Source organism: Mustela erminea, chromosome 15, assembly GCF_009829155.1.
Source record: "Mustela erminea isolate mMusErm1 chromosome 15, mMusErm1.Pri, whole genome shotgun sequence".
Lineage (NCBI taxonomy): Eukaryota > Metazoa > Chordata > Mammalia > Carnivora > Mustelidae > Mustela > Mustela erminea.
In genome coordinates, this window is record NC_045628.1 from 81,084,823 (window position 1) to 81,104,554 (window position 19,732).

General features: G+C 44.2%; 1 protein-coding gene across 4 annotated transcripts in view; it reads left to right on the forward strand.

Annotated features, from left to right (window-relative positions):
• SPATA13 (spermatogenesis associated 13) overlaps positions 1-19,732 on the forward strand; it is a 338,234-nt gene that overhangs the window by 138,554 nt on the left and 179,948 nt on the right. The window contains exon 1 of one of the 4 annotated variants that reach the window (XM_032315383.1): positions 6,410-6,563. The exons of the other annotated variants lie outside the window; for them this stretch is intronic. Coding sequence (XP_032171274.1) covers positions 6,525-6,563 — 39 coding nt within the window. The 5' untranslated portion in view covers positions 6,410-6,524. Of the gene's footprint in view, positions 1-6,409; positions 6,564-19,732 lie in introns of those variants that run through there. 4 annotated transcript variants of the gene reach the window in all.

Consider the following 19,732-nt stretch of genomic DNA (forward strand, 5'->3'; position numbering starts at 1 on the left):
TACCCCCTGATCTGGCCTTAAAGTTTGCTAAGACCAAAAAGAGGGTGGGAGAGAAGCAGGGTTTGGGGATAAATTTACTATTTTTCGTTCATCAAGCCTTTACTGAGTTCCTACCATGTGCCAAACATTGTGCTAGATCCTGGCGACACAGAAATGAAATAAACACATCCTTGCTGTTGAGGTGCTTAAAAGCTATTTAAGGAATCAATATTTAATGTATGATAATACAGTGATAATTTTATAGCCCATAAAGAAAATTACACGTAGGAAGGACCTATCTTTCCAGTTAATAACCATCTTCAGCTAAGGTTGGGAAGAACTGAGTAAGAACTGCACACCGAGTCTTCTGGATCTCTGCTAAAGACCAAATACATTTGTATTATCTGTGATTATAATATAATTCTTGACTCCTTTATTAATAAGAATAAGAAAAGAGACTAGGGAAAAAATTTCTAATTCTAACAGAATAAATTATAATATCTTCCATCGTTTCCACTTTTATTGATAGTATTTTAATTCAGGTACCCATTATTTTTATCTCTCTAGAAGGGATTTTGACCCCTGGAATCCATCCTTACATGGGGCTGTTTCAAATGTATCGACTTTTTCCTCTATCATTTGTGTTTTATTTGTCTTATTCAAAATCCTTTTTCCTCAACCTCACTGTATGTATATTCCATTTCTAAAAGTTTTATTCAAGTTCCAGTTTTGAACATTTAGTTATGTGTCCATTTGGCTAGAATTATTTTTATTTACGGTATGATTATTTTTCCTAAGTTCTAATGCCGTCTGACCATGTCCTAACTTATCAAATAAACATGGGTCCATTTTGGATTCTCCATTTATTCAGTTGGTCTAATCATCTCTTTCTATTACCATACTGTTTTATTACTACAACTTTAATACCGGTCTTCATTTCAAATAAGGCAAGCCATACTCAGTGCTTTTTCAAAGTGTCTTTGGTCCTTAACTTTCTACATCCATTTTAAGAGCCTGCAAACTTCCTCAGAATATCCTGTTGGCCTTTTGATTGAAGTTGCTCTGAATTTTAGATTATTTGGGAGGAAATTGCCCTCCCAATAGGAGGATATTAATATCCTCCCATTCAGGAACATTGTAAATCTTACTGTTTTTTGGTCTTTTTAATTTAGACTATCGTTATCAGTGAGTAATGACAGCTGTCTCTTTCTTTTCAGTTTTATGTCTTTTTCTCCCCCTCTTTTCCTCTTATTCTAATGGCTAGATAACTTTTATAATTTTGAAAAGAAGCGGCAATAAGGTATTTTTGCTATTTTCTTTAAAGGGAAAACTCCAGGGCAGCTGGGTGGTTCAGTGGGTTAAAGCCTCTGCCTTCGCTCAGGTCATGATCCCAGAGTCTTGGGATCAAGCCCCAAGCTGGGCTCTCTGCTCAGCGGGGAGCCTGCTTCCTCTTCTCTCTCTCTGCCTGCCTCTCTGCCTACTTGTGATCTCTGTCTGTCAAATAAATAAATAAAATCTTAAAAAAAAAAAAAAAAGGGAAAACTCCTAGTATTTTATCTTTAAATACAATATTTGCACTAGGTTTTTGATAGATGCCTTATATAAAATTCACCAACATTACTTGTGTTCCTAGTTCGCTAACAGTTTTTATGGAGAAATCAGTGTTCAAATATTTCTGCTGCATTTAATCAACCATACTTCCCCCCACCATCTCTTAATGAGGTGAATTGCATATAACTTTCCCAATATGAAGCTATTATTACAACTCCTACTTGGTCATATCTTTTTTTTTTTTTTTAACTGAACTATTGTTGGCATGTGATGTTATGTTAATTTCACATGCACAGCCTAGTGATTCTGTGAACCTATGTGTGATGCTCTGCTTACCACAAGTGTAGGTCCCATCTGTCACCACACAACACTATCACAATAATGATAGCTTTTTAAAATACATTTTTGAAATTTATTTCCCAATATCTTATTTCTGCTCTTTTGCCTCCATGTTTCTAATCCAGACTGACTCATGATTTTACCATTTGTACTGTCCTTATTTGAAATTGTTATTAAGACTTTATAAGATTTATCCAATTAGTGGAGGAACATTCTCACTTTTTCCATTTTCTAGATCATTTTTTATTTATTTTTATTTGATAGAGAGAGTGTGTGCACTTGGGTGGGTGTAGGGAGAAGCTCAGTGGAGAGCCCCTCGCAGAGCTCAGTCCCAGGACCTTGACATCAGGACCTGTGCCAAAGGCAGTGGCTAAACCAACTGAGCCACCCAGGCTCCCCCTCTTTAGATCATTCTGAATTACTTAAGGGAATTGTCCTTGAAGACTTGTTAAGTGATAGTTCTTCGGTCTTATATTACTTAGCAGCAACAAAGCAGATGGTTGGTTACACTTCTCTCCTTGGACTGCAGGACACTCTTTAAAGTAGCAGCATTTCTACCTTTCTGTGTTCCTTTCTACTGTGCCTTCTTGTAGACCCCTGACCACCTTCATGGCAGGACACCAGTGAAGACAGGTTGGCTTCTCTTCCGGCACTACAGACAAAGCCATATGGTTTGGCCAAAACATCTTCTACTCCCAAAGAAAACCTGCCCAAAACTTGCCAGATCAGTTGGCTACTTGGCTCTTGTTACTGCCACAGCACTTCTTACCTCTGCAGCATCTACCATGCTGTGTTATAATTAACCATACACATGTCTTATCTCCAACCAGTATGTCAGTGTCAGCACACTGTGTCTTAGCCATCTTTGCAGTCTCCATGCCTGGCATAGCACCAGGCACCAAAAAAGACAGCCGATGTTTGTTGAATAAATGAACTGAACGTTCTGATGAGTTGAACACAAATAGCTCATTATAGATCTAACGTGTGGTTTGCTCTCCTACCAGTTTCTAACCAGGATGTTCCACTACCACCTCTCCATAGATGAATTTATCCCATAAAAAGGCGTCGATTTTGGAGTCCTTATTTATTCCCTTGGTTTGATTGTCTGTGCTGTTGTTACCATACCGTTTTAATTACTGCTGCTTTATTGTAAGTTTCAGTCCTACACTCTACTTTCTCACTTGTGATCTGCAGTCTCTCCCAGTTCCTTGTCTCCTTGGGGTGAGGCCCCAGACTCTCTCTGCTAGGTCTTCAGTGTCTAGTTGTAGTATCTGATCTTGGCTGCTCTTCCTGCCAGTCCTGACCCATGCATTTACTTTCTTATGCTATTTCTGCTGCTCTGGGGCTAAGGTCTCCTCTTTATGGTCCAGATATCCTTGAATGCTTTCTAGAATTCTGCTGTTTTATAGCTAGTTCATTCTGACAGCTATCACTTAACTGGGTGAGCTACTAACTGTGAGGACATATAGACAACGAAGTCTGACTTCCTGGAGGCCTGGGTGGCTGGGGATGGCATCTCCCAGGAAACAGGACAGATGCTGTCTCTGAGGTCCTTCCTGGTTCTCTTCTCTAATGTGTTCCCAGAATGCTCCTGCAGAGGTCATCTGGACAACATCCATTTTAAGTTTTAGTTTTGTAAGCCAATTTGTGCATATACCCAAACATTTTTACCTCAGTTATTGAATAATTTAGGCAAAAGTTATTTTGGTTCAAACCATTGTTAATGGTGACGTCAACTCTTTTTTTAAATGAATGTTTAATAAGTTACTTTTGTAAAGGAACCCTGTTATCTTTTTTTTTTTTTTTAAAGACTTTATTTATCTATTTGACAGAGAGAGATCACAGTACACAGAGAGGCAGGCAGAGAGAGAGAGAGGGAAGCAGGCTCCCTGCTGAGCAGAGAGCCCGACGCGGGACTCGATCCCAGGACCCCGAGACCATGACCCGAGCCGAAGGCAGCGGCCCAACCCACTGAGCCACTCAGGCGCCCCCCTGTTACCTTTTTAAATAAAATAAGAAAATAAAGCAAGTTATATAAAACCAGCTCAAGGATGGAGGATGCGTTGTAAGTTTGCAAAGCATTCTCTATGGTTATGGATTTGATCTTTCATGCAGATGGCTTGAGTCGTGAAAACGTCTTCTATGTGTCTGAATGTGGAAGAATAACTTAACTTCTCACGGGGCTCACTTGAGAAGTGCACAGTTGATATGCAGTAAATGTAGACTTTGGTTAGGTTTTCTGATTCAGACGTGCTACAAGACTAGCATGGTTTCCAGAAATAGCTTTTGGACTAGCTTATGGAATAGCTTTTGAACTGCTAGTCTGTTCCTTGAAAGTCTACAAAAGGATGATTGTTGTTCCTTTTTCTGGTGGTCTGTCGAATCTGATAGTGAATTTTCCCCATTGCTCCCTCAGTGTTGGAACAGACTAGAAACTAATACTTGATGATATGGAAGTTAATTTGAGGTGTGTGTGTGTATGGGTGTGTGTGTGGGTGTGTGTGTGTTTATGTAGCAAGTCAGTGCTTTACTGCAACCCAGGAATATAGTGCTTTTACCTCAGGAGACCATTTAGTGAGCAAAAAAGAAGGAACAGCACACATGGGGGCCTGGGGCCTCCCTCCAGTGCCGCTCTTCTGGTGTATCAGGCTGTGGGCTGGCGGCTACATCGCTTCAAGAACACTGCTGTGTCCGTCGCATTTTTATGTTTTAGATTCACCTGATTTCTCCCATTTTTGCTTTTTGCTTTTGGGGAAGCCGCCCCAGATTAGATAAATGTTTCTTAGTTTGCTTTGAACCCAGCCCAGGTTGGGTCCTGGAGCCTGACTGAGAAATTTCTAGAGACATTGTCTCAGGGGAGAAGAGAGACCATGTAGGACCAATGGAAAAGGAAACAATCATGAAGGTCCTCGTGGCATGCACTTTCGATATGGCAAACATCAATAAGTACATTTTTTAAAAGACACTTCAGTATTTTCCTCATTAGGAAAATACCGCCGAGCAACAAACTTAATTTCAAATGTGAGCTGGGTTGATCCAGTACCTCTCCTAGTAGTGATCATGGCACTGGTCACAGGAAATTATAAATTCCCTGAGCGAAGAATCATTACCAAATACACGTCAGATGTGTCCCATTCATTCTGTCATGGCTCGCAGCCTTCAGTGGGCACCTATGGGCTTATAAATGGCAGATGGCTGGGCCCGGCCCCCACGGGTTTGAAATCAGGGGGTGGGGCCTAGGCATTTGCATTTTCAACAAGTCGGTTTTGATGCTGGTGCAACTGCCTTGGGGAACAGATCTTGACAAGCACTGTGTTTGCCTGTTTCTTGAGAGGAGGGGCCACACAATGGTTTTACCCATCTCTAGCCTCTGGTCTAGTGCCCAGCACATAATGACCTCTTGGTAACTGACAATACAGCAACATTACAGAAAACTTTTATTTGGGACTCAGTCCCACATTAAGAACATTACAAGGACTCTCATCTAATTCTCACAGCTCCTTCACGGAGATACCAACCTATATCCCCATTTTACAGAGAGAACCATGGAGCCTTGGGGAGAGAGGTTAAGTCTCTAGCCTACTGTCACATGACCAGTGTGTGGTAGGGCCAAGAAAGATGTTTAGGGGGTTGAACTGAAACATTAAGGGCATTGGGTAAGGTTCTCTTTTTTTGTGATCATTTTCAAGCTCTTATCAAATCCCTGACAGAAATAAACGCAGAACTATTTTAAAAGAAGAAAATTCTACTCAAATCCAAAAGAAAATCCTTGAAGTTGATATTGAGAAAAATATTGACCAAACTTGCCTGTGCAAATACTCAGTTTTTTTCTCAAAGCAACTGCTAGACATTTTCTCATGGACCCAGACATCTAGGAAATCACCTTGGTGGGGCATTTATTAGAACCTCTTCTAAAGACTCCTTTTGCTCCATCTGCCACGAACGTCATGATAGCCTTTGCTTCGTGTGAGCAGCTGGCACTAGAAAAACGTCCTTCAAAAGCAGCCGATGAGTCACTCAGAAAAACAGAACCCCTTTGCAGGGTTTTCCCAGCCTGTGCCTTCTCATTCAGCCAAGAATCTGAACCTGTCCCTGTGCGGAGTCTTATCTCCCGTCTTCCCCATAAACAGTTCTCCTGAGAGTTGAACCACCACCAACTGGTCAGAGCTGGGGAAGGCGACCTCAGAAGCCCAAGACAGCTGGACAGGCTTGCAAGACAGATGAACTACCTCTCTGTGTCCCCAGAAGAATGCCCTGAGAAAATGTCCTGCTGGGAAAAACCAGGGTGTTTAGACAGAATTCCCGTAACGCATGACGAGTATGGATCAAATGCTGAAGTTCTCTTCAAACAGCTTACTTATTCCCTCCTCTAACAGAGCATCTAGAAACAATCACCAAATGGCCCCTTGTTCTGTTGATTTGTTTATTCCAGCTGTCTTTAGTGAGAAACTGATCAGATCCAACCCTGCTGTGATCTGTAGCTGGCACTAAGGCAGTCGGGAACGGCAGCCTCCGTCTTTTCCTCCCTCCCCACAAACTCCTGGGATTCTCTCTGTTCCTCCTTTGTATAAGTCAGGCTTCTGCTTTCCACTGTTTAATTTCCTAGTTAATGATTGTCAAGAAATTGGTGTGTGACGGCAAGGACACGCTGCAGAATGCAAAAGGCTTCTTGTCTTTGCGGACAACCTCTCTGGGTGAGTCGCCTAGGTTACTCACTTTGGTCCTGTTGTTATTTAGACTCTGGGAAGATTTATGGCCTAAGTGGTCTTTCCTTGCCTTTGTCCCTACTATGCAGAGCAGCAATAGCAGCCTCAAGGAAAGTAATTGAAGTTTATGTGTGTTTTCTACGAGTAGAACACAGCTTTTGGGGTCAGATTGGACTCAGACTCTGGCTCTGCCGCTCTCTAATTACTATATTGTTCTCTGCCTCAGTTTCCTCACCTGTAAAATGGGGATCTGTAAAATAGTAGTACTCAGTTCTTAGGGTTCCACAAGGAGTGTTAATGCTTATGGAGTGCTTAGACAGATTCTGACCTAAATACTCCATAAATGCTTTTTATTGTTACTACAAATGTTTAAAATTAGAATCAAAGTACCAGCTTAAAAAAAGCATGTGCATATTTAAGAGCTGACAGGACTGCCCAGCTCCCCTGCTCTGGAATCCTTGCCCACTGGGCATTTAGAGTTTAATAGGAGAGACAGGACCAAACCTGTAATGAGAGAAAGTTCAGAGTTCTACCTATAGATGGGAATTGGGTGCTGCCCCATCCTGAAACAAGGAGTGACACTGACCGTGGGAAACTTCCTGGGGCCCAAAACTGCAAGATAACAAATGATAAAGAGGAAGGAGAAGGTAGTAGGCGGTAGGAGTCATCTGCTGCCCCTTGCTTTTTAAATTTTTTTTTTTTTTTGATTAAAAAAATTACGAAAACAATGAAGGCCCCTCGGGGAATGTTTAAAACAGAAAATAAGTCACTTAAAACTCCTCCACCCAGAGATAACTATTGTTAATTCCTTAACAAATTTCCTGTTTCGGGCTTTTGAGATAACTGGGGCAAAGTGGTTATGGGAAAGGAAGGCAGGGGTGCCCGTGCCCCTGAGATGCTTTCCCCTGGGCGGAGCGGGATGCGCCTGGGGCTTGGGCTCCTGGGCGGGGCAGGTGGGCGGGGCCACAGCAGCGCTGGCTCTGAGGGGAGGGAAGTGTCAGAATTGTCACCAATTATAACCAAACTCCTTTGCCAAGCACACCGTGTTGAGGCGAAGTCATCTAAGCATCAAATCACCAGTACAGTCTCCAAAGCAAGCATTTATCTGAGCTCTTAGAAAATAGCCAATGATAAGGGCACCTGGGTGGCTCAGTGGGTTAAGCCGCTGCCTTCGGCTCAGGTCATGATCTCAGGGTCCTGGGATCGAGTCCCGCATCGGGCTCTCTGCTCAGCAGGAAGCCTGCTTCCCTCTCTCTCACTCTCTGCCTGCCTCTCTGCCTACTTGTGATCTCTCTCTGTCAAATAAATAAATAAAATCTTAAAAAAAGAAAAAGAAAATAGCCAATGATAGACTGGTCTTTAGTTTTTAAGAAATTGGGGAGGAGGGTTAAATTTTTGTTTTGGGTGTTTTTATCTATGCTGCAGCAGAATCTCTTTCTCGTTTCCCAATTATAAGCTTAGGAGGTCCATGACCACTTGTTTCTCTAAGCTGTAGACCACTAGGAGGGGCAGGTTGTGGAAAGCCCTCTCTGGATCCGGTCTAGACCAGCAGCCCCTATTTAGGTTTGAAATAACAGAAACACGAGGGGGTAGGAAGTGCTGGCCCTCCCTTTCCAGGGCAAGCTGCAGGATATCTGATCTTCTCCCCTTCTTAGGCTGTGCTCTTTCATAGACTGTGGTGAAAATGTCAGTCCTGGGAGTGGATTGTTCAAAATCTAACAATACTGGACACTCAACCCCCTCAAAAGTTTACTTAAAACCATTTGACTAAACTTTCCAAGTTTCATTTGGTTGTGTTCTATTGTATACATCGCACTTTTGTCCCCGAAAACAAACAAGAGGGTGTTTACACCAGTTTTTGCCGTTTTATTTGCATCTTTATATAATCACTGGTTGGCCCATTTTGTTAGTTTCTAACATTCTGTACAGACTTGTCTAAATGTTTGCAGTGGAACCAGATGTTACTAGAACGTTATCAGTATTTTTTTTTCCTTTCTCATCCTAGCCTGTCGGCCCAGATTTGTGAGAGTGGGTCCCTCACTGGGACTGAGGATCCAAAAGGAGCTGAAACTCACAGGTCAAAAAAGGGTGGAGACAAAGGGGAGGTCTTAGAGGATCTCACCATCCTCTGTCACAAAGGACTCCACTGTCTCCTTCCTCCTCCCTTCCTGTATCCACTGTAAGGCTCACAGTTTTTGCTCATAACTTAAGCGTGCACAGCATGTAGAGGTGGCCACAAAGGCATTGACTCTGGGGCTGGTGTTTGATGGCTCAGACTCTACCTCTTCTGGAATCTTCAAGAGGAGTTTGTAGGCTCCAGATGAGGGAACTGCTTCCTCCAACAGAAGTGGGGAGAGACAGGACCCTTGATGCAGAGTAGGAAAGCATCCTCTCATTCCTAATGAAAGAATCTTCATTGCTTTGGGAAAAGAAAATTGGAAGGGACAATTGGAGCCTCAGGATCCAGGGAAGAGGCAGAGGGAAGACAGGAGTGAAAGGAAGAATGATTTCTTTGTTGAACAGAAGCTGGTGAGTGATCAGGTTATGAAAGGGCATCAGAGGTGCATAGCAAGTGTCTCCTTTTCATTTCTCTGTCAGCCCAGGGAGTGAATGCAAATGAACCCTGGAGGGTGGCACATGGAGAAACCGACTTTCTCCCACACTTTGTAAGGGTACCAGTTAGACATCTTAAGGTTTAAGGTCCTTTGGGCTGAATTAATAATCAGGGAATTTTTCCCTCATATATGGCCAGGATCTTCAAGATTCAAGGGATGGGAGTTTTTCCTGCTGGGAGTAGGAAGGGAAAGAGGTCATTTTGGCCATGTGAAACAAGGAGGAAGGCAGAAGTGCTTTGGGCAACCCAAGGGAAAGATGCCAGAAGGCAGGAGAAGGACATGGGAAACCCAACTCTACTCGAAAATAAGAGATGCTTAGTAAATATCTGGTCAGTTAATTGGCAGAGTCAATAAAGGATGAATAAGAAGTGAAAGGGAGCCCACTCCGGAATGTGGATTTCACATGGTCCCTTTTCCCAGAGAGGAATGTCCCTGCAGCTGGGAGCAACTGTCAGGTCCTGCTGCAGGTGGGCTCCTGGGAGACAGGGATAGAGCTGGTGCCCTGTCTCAAGCAGGTGAGAGCCTTGTACCTTTCCCTCTGACCCAGCCTGGAAATGACAAGAGGACCACCCCTAGGTCTATTTTAAGATCCTGCTGCAATTCTGCTCCCTTCTCTGCCCTCTTGTGCTGCAGGCACCGCCTTGAGGGATGAGAGAGTGGGGGGCGGGTCAGGAGGGCCCTGAAGAGGTCGAGTCTTTGCTGCTGTGATGCAGGTTTGGGAGAGGCATCTAGAGATAGATGGAGCCTGGGGTCTATGAAACACTTTGTCACAGCATTAAATTAACTAGAAACAGAGGGGCTTGAGGTCAGATCTTGGTCTCATGACTGCCATGCTCTAAGCAGCTGGGGAAACTGACAGATCACTCCCCCGCAAATGCTGGATTTGAGTCATTTTCTAAAGCTGGTGACAGTTAGTGTTCATTCTGGAGTCTCCCTGGACAGGAACAGGAGAAAGGGGGCAAAAAATAGACATTATTTTCATTATTAACTTGGCAGCTCTTTGCTAATTTGTACCATGAAGCTTCTCTTTCTCTCTCTCTTGAGATTATAAGAGGAAGATTATGAAGTCAAACAGAAATGGGTTGAAATGCCAGTACTTCCGCTATCTCACTTGTGGCCTTGGGGAAATCCCCAACTTTCCTGAGACTCAGTTCCAGGGTCTGTAAAGTTAGTAATGCTTACTTCATTGTGTTGTTTGACGATTTAATTAAATAATACTAAAATCGCAGTAGAAATGCTGGTCAGTCACGGCAGGAAAAGGGGACACTTGAGAATGTTCCATAATGGAGTTACTACAAAGGTGGAGGGTAGCCTCTCCAGGCCAGTAACAGTGGGGACACCATCTCCAGGCCAGAGGAGGGACCTGAGAGGTCATTGCCAGAACCTGCAAGCAGAAAGGACTGCCTTGTAGGTGCCATGACCTTTAGTCAAGGGCAGCTAGCCCAAATGCCTCCAGCCTGATCTCATCCCTTCTCTCCTTATAGTGTGGGCTGTGCTCCCATCTTGTAAACCCAACTAGAAGCCCAAGGTCATGGGAGCCCCTGGACGTAGTCCATATAGGCCAGCCATTAGGGACACAGTTGGCTGGAGAAGGGGAAACTATAGGGTGAACTTAGGAAGGAAACAGAAGATATCCAGCCAGGAAAGTCTCAAGAAATGAAAGCCATTGTGACAAGTCACTTCAAGTTCAGTACAGATCCCTTTATACCCGTTTTCCAAAAAAGCATTAGTCAATCCCTGCACATAGAGGATGTGCCAACCGGTGTTTGCTGAACAGTAATCAGGTTCCGGAAAGGGCATAAAATATTGACTCGTGAGCAAATAAAACATTTGCATTGAATATAATGTTAAAGCATGGTGATTCAAATTGCACATCACAGATGGAGATAAAACAGAAAAGCATCAAGTCTATCATGGCTCTATTCATTCCATCCTTAGTTCTGAGTTGAGTTCGCATCCAAGTACTTCTTCCTCTCTTGGCAAAATGACAGTGTAATTAACTAACGGCACTTAAATAAATGACTGTAAATTGCTTTGTAGTCAGCGGGCTAACCCCTGCTGCACAGGGTCTCTGGTGTCTGGGATTCTCTTTGAAGTTGTAGGGGAGGCTCTGAACGGAGGGAACCTCTAACTTATCAGTTGCAAACTCTAGGGTCCCAGGGGTGTTGGGAGAATAAATTACCCCTCAGCAGGCAATACAGCAGGGGTCCACTCCAAGCAGGTAGCCTCTGGGGGGTGATCTACGTATGTGCCCTTGTCGAGCTCTGGAGAGGAAATGACATCCAGGGCCTGTTCTGACCTCTGCCTCTGCCTGTTCTGTTCCCTGGGAACTTACCTAACCTGCTCTGTAACGATTTCAAAATATTCTAAAGCATCGACTTAAATTGATTCTAACCTCAATGCTTGGTCCGATTTCCCAGGTTTCTGAGTAGCTGTCTGAAGAGAGGGAAAAAGCTGAGCAGTAATTCAGTAATGGAGCAGAGCAAACAGGAGGGTCCCTTGGGAGCAGCTCAGGCCTCAGGTAGCTTATGACCAATAAGCCTGTTCTTCCCTGTCCCAAACTAAGGTTTTACAAACTAGCTGGTCCCAGGCCCAGGAATCCGAATTCTTAAATCTCCCTGTTGATGTGGATATACAGTCTTGTTTTAGAAACAGGATCCCTGGGAGTGAGAGAAGGGGGGGGGGGGGCGGGGCAAATAAATAAATAAATAAATATTCAAGGAAGATTTAGGCATCAAAATGTCCTACCTCACAAGAACCTGCTACTTCCCACTACAAGCATGAACTAAAGGTTAGCCTTTAGTTCACCTTATTTCTGGAATGATTAATTTTGTGCTTACCTTTCCAAGACAATGACATTTTACTACATGTTGATCTTTAAAACCTGGTAGGAAAACAAGTGATTTAAACATTTTTTTACTTTTTCTGCCAGCCAAAAGCAAATAATATTATTCTTCTTTTTAAAAAAATGTTTTATTTATTTATTTATTTATTTTTAAAGAATGTATTTATTTATTTGACAGACAGAGATCACAAGTTGGCAGAGAGGCAGACAGAGAGAAGGGGGAGGACCTGAGCCAAAGGCAGAGGCTTAACCCACTGAGCTTCCCAGGTGCCCCTTATTTATTTATTTGAGACAGAGCACAAGCAGGAAGGAGGGGCAGAGGGAGAGGGAGAAGCAGACTCCCTGCTGAGCAAGGAGCCCAATGAGGGGCTCAATCCCAGGACCCTGGGATCATGACCTGAACCGAAGGCAGACGCTTAACCAACTGAGCCACCCAGGCACCCCTAAATCATATTCTTTATTTAGGGTAATGAAAAAGTGGTTACAGTAGAGTTTCAATAGCACAACCATCTAATGTGACTTAACACTAGAGGGGCAGCGACCCTCTTTTGTGTAACCCCGAGGTCCCCGGCCATCCATCTACTGAGATCCTCTAACGACCGTTTATGTTATTTTAAAAAGGTGACTCCCAGGGGCGCCTGGGTGGCTCAGTGGTTTGAGAATCAGCTTTCGGCTCAGGTCATGATCTCAGGGTCCTGGGATCGAGCCCCACATTGGGTTCTCTGCTCAGCTGGGAGCCTGCTTCCCCCTCTCTCTCTCTACCTGCCTCTCTGCCTGCTTGTGATCTCTGCCAAATAAAGAAGTAAAATCTTTAAAAAAAAAAAAAAAAAAGGTGACTTCTGCATAGCAGGACTTACATCCAAGGTCTGGGTGGGGCCAACAGAAGAGAGAGGCCGTCTGGTGCAAGGTCCACTTGGCAGAGCCCACACTAAAATGCGGAGGTCAGAAGACCATCCAATGATCAAAGAATTTAGTGAGAAATCTGCCCTTGTGGGAGGAAGGGGGAGAGAGGGAACAAGAATCCAGCCTGACTGTAATCCTTAAATAACCATGGTTGATCCTTTAAACCTTCTGTTTTAGGATTTAAAAACAAACAAACAAGGAAAAAACAAGAAAGAAAAAAAAAACCCTGCTAAAAACACAAATTGGGGCTGGTCTGGAGAGATGTTGAGGGTGTGACAGACCAGCCATTCGCTGGAGCCCTAAGCAAATTAGAAACTTTCGTTTAGCAAGTGCTGGTTTGTTCTGCTGAACAGCCACCTGTTTGATTCCCCTGATATTTGCTGACGTTCAATAACATGAATAGTGAATGGTCTGTGGCTGGGATAGAGGGAAGAGCTAGTGGCTTCTGATCCCTGTGATTTCGGGCTGTTTGGCTCCATATACTCAGTGTGCCCAAAAGCGGTGTGCTGGATCTGTATTTAGCATTCAAGATACATTTTTGTCAGGTAGGACTCCTAGGAATTAAGCACAGTCCCACCCAAATCCTGGTTGGGAATGACACTGTCTGTGTCCCCCTCCTCGGGACTACAGACTGTTGGTAGCTCTGGGACCAAAGTGGTGGGCTAATAATCCCACGACCCAGGGCACCTGGGTGGCTCAGAGGGTTAAGCGTCTGCCTTCAGCTCAGGTCATGACCTCAGGGTTCTGGGATCAAGTCCCACATCAGGTTCCCTGCTCAGCCTCGAGCCTGCTTCTCCTTCTCCCTCTGCTGCTGCCCCTGCTTGGGCTCTCTCTGCGTCTGTCTCTCTCTCTCTCTGTCAAATAAATAAAATCTTAGAAGAAAAAAAAAAAGTCCTGTGACTCTGGGTCAAAAGCTCAGGACTCAGGAGTCCTAACCTCTGGTTCCTTGTGCTGCTTCCTGATGATCCTTTGTCTTTTCCTGATGCAGAAAGTCACCTCCGCCTCCCCAGCATTTTAGGAAAGAGCTAAGAGGTGGGCGAGGTGGCCGGGAGGCTGCCTCACCCCACCCTTTCCTTCAGGATGTTTTCTTTCTGCCCAGTGCTGGCAGTGAATCCTCAGGCTGACCTCATCCTCTGTTTTAGGGCCTGTCATTGCTGGAGGCGTGTTCCCACTGAGCTCCTTGTGTGCTGAGCGCCTTGTGTGAGGGAATCTTGCCAGGGAAATGAGTCCTCTAAGTGCCTAGGAGTCCACACTGGAGAGCCACTGGCTGATGCAACAGAGGGTGGCTTTGCACAGGCAGGATAATGGTTCTGGTGACTAAGTGAACAGAGCCCAGACCTTAGGTAGTCAAGAGGAAAAATCCTGCCAGTAGACGGTATGGGCCAATACGAACACCTACCTATAACTAGGTTAAAAAGGAGACTGCTTAGCACACATGAATTGACCCACTGTCCCAGGGTCCAGCCAGGAGGAGAGAAAGCACGTACAGAGAAAGGACCGAATGAGAAAAGGTCAGGAATAAAGGCAAAAGTAAAGCTGAGAATCTAGAAACACATGGAAGGAACAGTAACTTTTCTGATTCCCCTGCTACATTTCAATTCATCGTTGTGTGTCAAGAAAATAAGGGGGCTTATCGGACAAATTAATCATTCCAAACCCATGTTCCCTAAACAGTTAAGTGGATAGTTCCCCATGTTGATAGCGAGCTCAAGGGTTCACCTTGTGTTCAGGATAATACCCATCACATTTGAAGAAGTAACCACTTTTCATGTGGTTGGGAAGATAGAAATCAACAGAACCAATAAACATACTGATGCCTTGCACTTAAGTAAAGGCCTCTTCAAATTTGGAGTACTTTTTACATTCTTTACTTTTTTTCTCTATAAGCTTTACATATGTAATTAAGGAGATGGGGCCTTGCGCAGGTGAACTGGCTGGAAAGAAAGCTGGGGTAAGCTCTGGGGCAGTGTGCTGTCTTGCTTCATCCCGATTCACACGTTTGTCTCCATATGAGTCCCCGTAGGCTCAGAAATAAAACCCATCCTAAAAGACAAGGATTTCTCAGTGAGCAAATCCACAAGATTTTCACATACGCTTGAAAGTAATCCAGAAAAGAAACTGCATTTGAAGAGAATGCTTTGAGTAGAGCCTGCATTATTCAAGTCCACACAGGGGCTGCTTTAAAAAGACCGACGTCTTTGTGGGTTTTTAAGTTCTCCTGCACTTACTTTCAGTAAAGACGAGTAGAAGTCATACCACATTCTGGGCATACGTTTTCCATGTCGGGTCAAAGAGCCCTCTTTCCTCTTCCCAGAATGCTTCCTGGATTCTTGCGGGGGCCCATGTCCCTCCTCTCCATGGACCCCTGAGGCATGGACTAGCTCCAAACCATCTCTGCTTACCCGACTGGGACACGGGACCATCTCCCTTCCTAGACAGAGGGCACCTGGAAGGCAAGGGTCTTGTCTCATTCACCTGAGCATCCTGGGTCTGGAAAGAGCTCAAGATCAAGACATGTCGGAGAGAGGGATTTTGTCCTACTTCCAGAGATCCAGGAGGTGAAGTTTGGATGCAGAAGTGCTGGGATTTACAAGCCATTCCAGCGGTTTATGAGAATGTGTATTTTGCTCTATGGAAGACCACATATTTGAAATGGGAAATATAACAAAATCCAGGGTGAACAGCTTTTGTAGTCATATTAGTTACTTTAGTAGAGTGTTGGCTTTTAACACTTCTCTGAGGATTTAGAAGTTTTGCTGAAAAACAGGGGCCACAGTTGTGGAGATTGGCTGTCTTTGAATAGTGTAACACTTTCAGGTGTGGGGAGCTGGGGTGAGAGAGGACAAGGAAATGAGGAGGCTGGACCACTATATAACCGCCTAAAATAAGGGAAAGCAGAGTATAGAAGAAAGTTGTCCCAGCAAACACAGTGGTCCATCTGTTCCTTATAATAGCCCTGATTTGGGTCAAGGTGGCAACATGCCTAGTATTAAGCTGTGCTTGTTCCCAGACTCCCTTGCTGCTAGGGTTGGCCAGGTGACACAGTTTAGCCAATGAGGTGCAAGAAGGGTCACTGGGCGGGGCTTCCAGGGAAGCTCTAAGTAGGAGTAACTTAGAGCTACTATTTTGACCCTTCCTCTTTGCCCTTCTTCATGGAGCACATTGTTCAGAGGTGGGAATCATTTTGCCACTGCAAGGATGAAAACCACATGCCAAGTGTGACCGCAAAGAAATCCAGAAAGAGGCTGAAACCGAATGACATCATGGAGTTGCCATGTCAGCCTTGGGTGGCTTATCTCTAAATTTCCAGTGATGAGAGAGAAATAGATGTCTCTTTGGTTAAGCCCCCATACCTGGTGTTCAGTTCCTCATGGCTGTCCGAATGCAGTCCTGATTTATGCTGGGCTGTACCGAAAGGACAGAGGGCCCGAGGTCCAATTCTGCCTCTGGCCTTTATTGATGGGTTTGTGACCTCAGGCTGTCATTTCCCCGAATGTGGAACTGGGGGTGAAATCGCTGGCTTGACATCTCACAGGCCGCGTTAAAGACCAAAAATTATTTGAAAACATGTCAAAGGCATAGGATTTTATATAGAGTGTTAACTAATACCTTTACTAATAAGGTACAAAAAGAGATTAATGTGATGAGGCCAGGCTTGGAAGACATTAACAAAATGTAGTATTCGGAATTCAAAGTCTAGGCAAAGAAACTTCAGGCTTCAAGTAATTCTTATAAAGGGAAACTTCTTAGAAGCCAGGGCCAGATTCTTTTATTTTTATTCCCTCTGTCAGGACTCTGCCATTCACAAAGTAGGCACTAATAATTGTCAGAGGCAGAAATGGGCACTTGCCACTGCTGGAAGGCAGGACAAATCTAGGACTTGCCTGAAGGACAGGAGATGCCCTGGCAGGAAGTCCTGGGAAAGGAGGTGGGCCGGAGGCAGAGGAAGAAGTTGCTAAAGGGCTGAGGGTTAGGGACTGACAACAGAAGCTCTACAGGTTCTTGAGCAGGAAAGGGAAGACATAAAGGAAATGATGTTCTAGAACTGCAATCTGACAAAAGGTAATGGGTTCCCAGAAGAGAGCAGAGAAAGGGGAAAAGCCAGAAGGTAAATAGTGTCGGTAGCATTTGCATGCAGATTCACAGTTTACAGAACTGTGTTAGGTGAAAGGTAAACCATAACAGGGAAGAAAAGCTTATGGTTGGACATATGGTAGCTTGGTTTTGATGCTGAGATCTAGGGAAAGTCACTGATGGACCCAAATCATGCTCTGTGTTCTTTGGCTCTGTTTTGGGCCTCAGTTCTTGGAACAGGCATCTGTTTTCATCTAGAGGTTTAGTGAGATTCACACTAGACCCCAGTTTTATCAAATAATCCTTGTACCTGGGTCCATCTTTTGGTCAGCCAAGCACTGAAGAAACACTACAGACCTTTTCCCAGAAAAGCAAGAACACTCATTCATGTGCACGAATTTCAGCAGGGTTAGGAACATTCTGTCGGGATCTTTACTCACCAAGAGACTGTTCTTGAACAAGACAGTGAGCTAGTCCAAACTTTTCCACCTCACGTTGCCATTACAGATAGACCACGAAGGGGCAGGAAAGAGGTTCAGATTTTTACCCAAGGTTCATGAGAAGTTAGATATGACATTACCTTTTGAGCTCTAGGTGACATTGGCAAGCTGCAGGAAACCTGGGTCTTTGAGTTAGAGAAGTAAATCCTGGATGTGGTGTTGCGCTGCTGAAGCTGTGGGTCATAGTCTTGGCCCTGGTACTCATTCATGCTAAGACCTTGGCTGGTCACTTGACCTCTCTGGGTCTTAGGTTCCTCACCTGAAAGAGGAGGCTACTCTCTCATTTATTGGGTTTTTGTCAGGTTTCATTGAGATGATTACATAGATGACAGTGAAACTTTGGTAAAATGTAATGTTCTGTGGAAAATGTAAATGACATCACCCAAGTCACCTGCTAGCTTGTGACACCCCAGGACAGGCCTTGGTCCTTCTGAGCCCAGCAGTGTTTCCTACCTCCATCCTTGTTCCTCAGACAGCCAGAGAAGGAACCCTGTGCTTCCTAATTGAAACTCACTGTTCTAGCCATTTGTAGTGCCAACATGGCCTCCTGAGCCTGTAAAGTACAAAGCCTCAGTTCAGTGGCTTTATGAGCCTCAGGATAGCTTTACTTATTGTTATGTGTTGAATTGTGTCCCCTAAAACCTCCATATGGAAACCCTAACCTCCAGAACCTCAGAATGTGACCTTATTTGGAAATAGGGTCATTGCAGATGTAATAAGTTGAGATAAGGTTGTTAGGGTGGGCCTTCCTCCAGTATGACTGGTATCCATATATAAGGGAAGATTTGGACAGAGAGATAGACACACAGAGAAGGAAGAGGATATAAACAGACACAGGGAGATGGCCATCTATAAGCCAAGGAGAGAGGCCAGGAACAGATGCTCCTGTCCTGGCCCTCAGAAGGGACCAACCCTGCCAATACCTTCTGATCTTAGATGCCATACCTCCAGAATGGGAGAAAACAAATTTCTGTTCAAAATTCTAGCCATTCAGTTTATGGTTCTTTGTAATGGCAACCTTGTCAGACGACTACGCTCACCATCACATTATAAAAGGGGAGCAGTGGAAGCTACTTTCCTTTGTTGCCTTTCTTTCCCTCAGATTTATAATAATTGTCTAGGAAACAGCACATCTACCTTAAAGGCATATGTATTTTCAGTGAAGGCTTAAAGTCCATGTATCCTGAAATCCTATTGGTTCAAGGTTAAAATAATCTCCTACATTAGGAGTTCAGCTCCTTTTACAAAAGACCATCACTCAAGATTGTAAACTACGTGCTGTGCTTCACTTTCCCACTTTCGCTGTAATGTCAGATAGAACTCCTTTTCCCCAACCAGGAGCTTTTTGCTTAATCCTGAGAATTACTGCAGGATAAAGGGAACATAATGAAATGCTAAGGGTATTTACTGAGGGTAAATACTCCCGAGTTTAGGAGCCTCTGGCGTGATTCCTTTGACTGAGACAAGCTCATTTTTCTCACAAAAGTTTGCAAACCTAGCACAATCTGAAAGACAATGGGGACAGGGTTACTTCTTTTTAGATAAATCTTTTGATCTCCTGAAAACAATGTGTTCAGTTTCCTGAGCCAAAGTAAGAAGTTCTGGGTTGTCTTTAAACAGCAGCCAGCCTCAGAAGCTGCTCAGGCAACGTTCAGCTCAGCTGGGCCGCTGTGTGGGAGAGAAGTTTTTCTAAGCAGATTATTAACAGGAAATTATTTGTCTGAGGTTCCAAATGGTCTTTCACTGCCAGGCCACAAAAATGCCTTATTTTGAAATAAATGATCCTGGGCAGAAATAATTAGAATACTCAGAAAATTCATGAGATAAATTCTAATTCTAGACCTCCCAAAGCTAAGTTGACAGGCTCGGCTTTGGGGACCATAGTGTCCACCAATATTGTTGACCTCTGAGTCCACTGGGCTTGGACAGAGAGCCCTCAGCACAAGGCTGGTGCCCAGTAGGTCCAAATATATCGGTTTAAGGAGCGCTGGATGGATTTAGATGCAACAAATCCATGTTGGCTGATGGAAATTGGTTGGAATTGGTTTTGCTACCTATAAGGGATGCAGTCATGGGGCACAGACAAGTTTGCACACCTTGTCATTGCCACGTGAACCTGGCAAAATTACCTGGTCTCCTTGGGCTTCAGTTTCCTCATGTGTAACTTAGCTTTTAAGTCTTCTTTAACCTTGAAAAAGTCAGGGCAGAGACTTTCCTTGT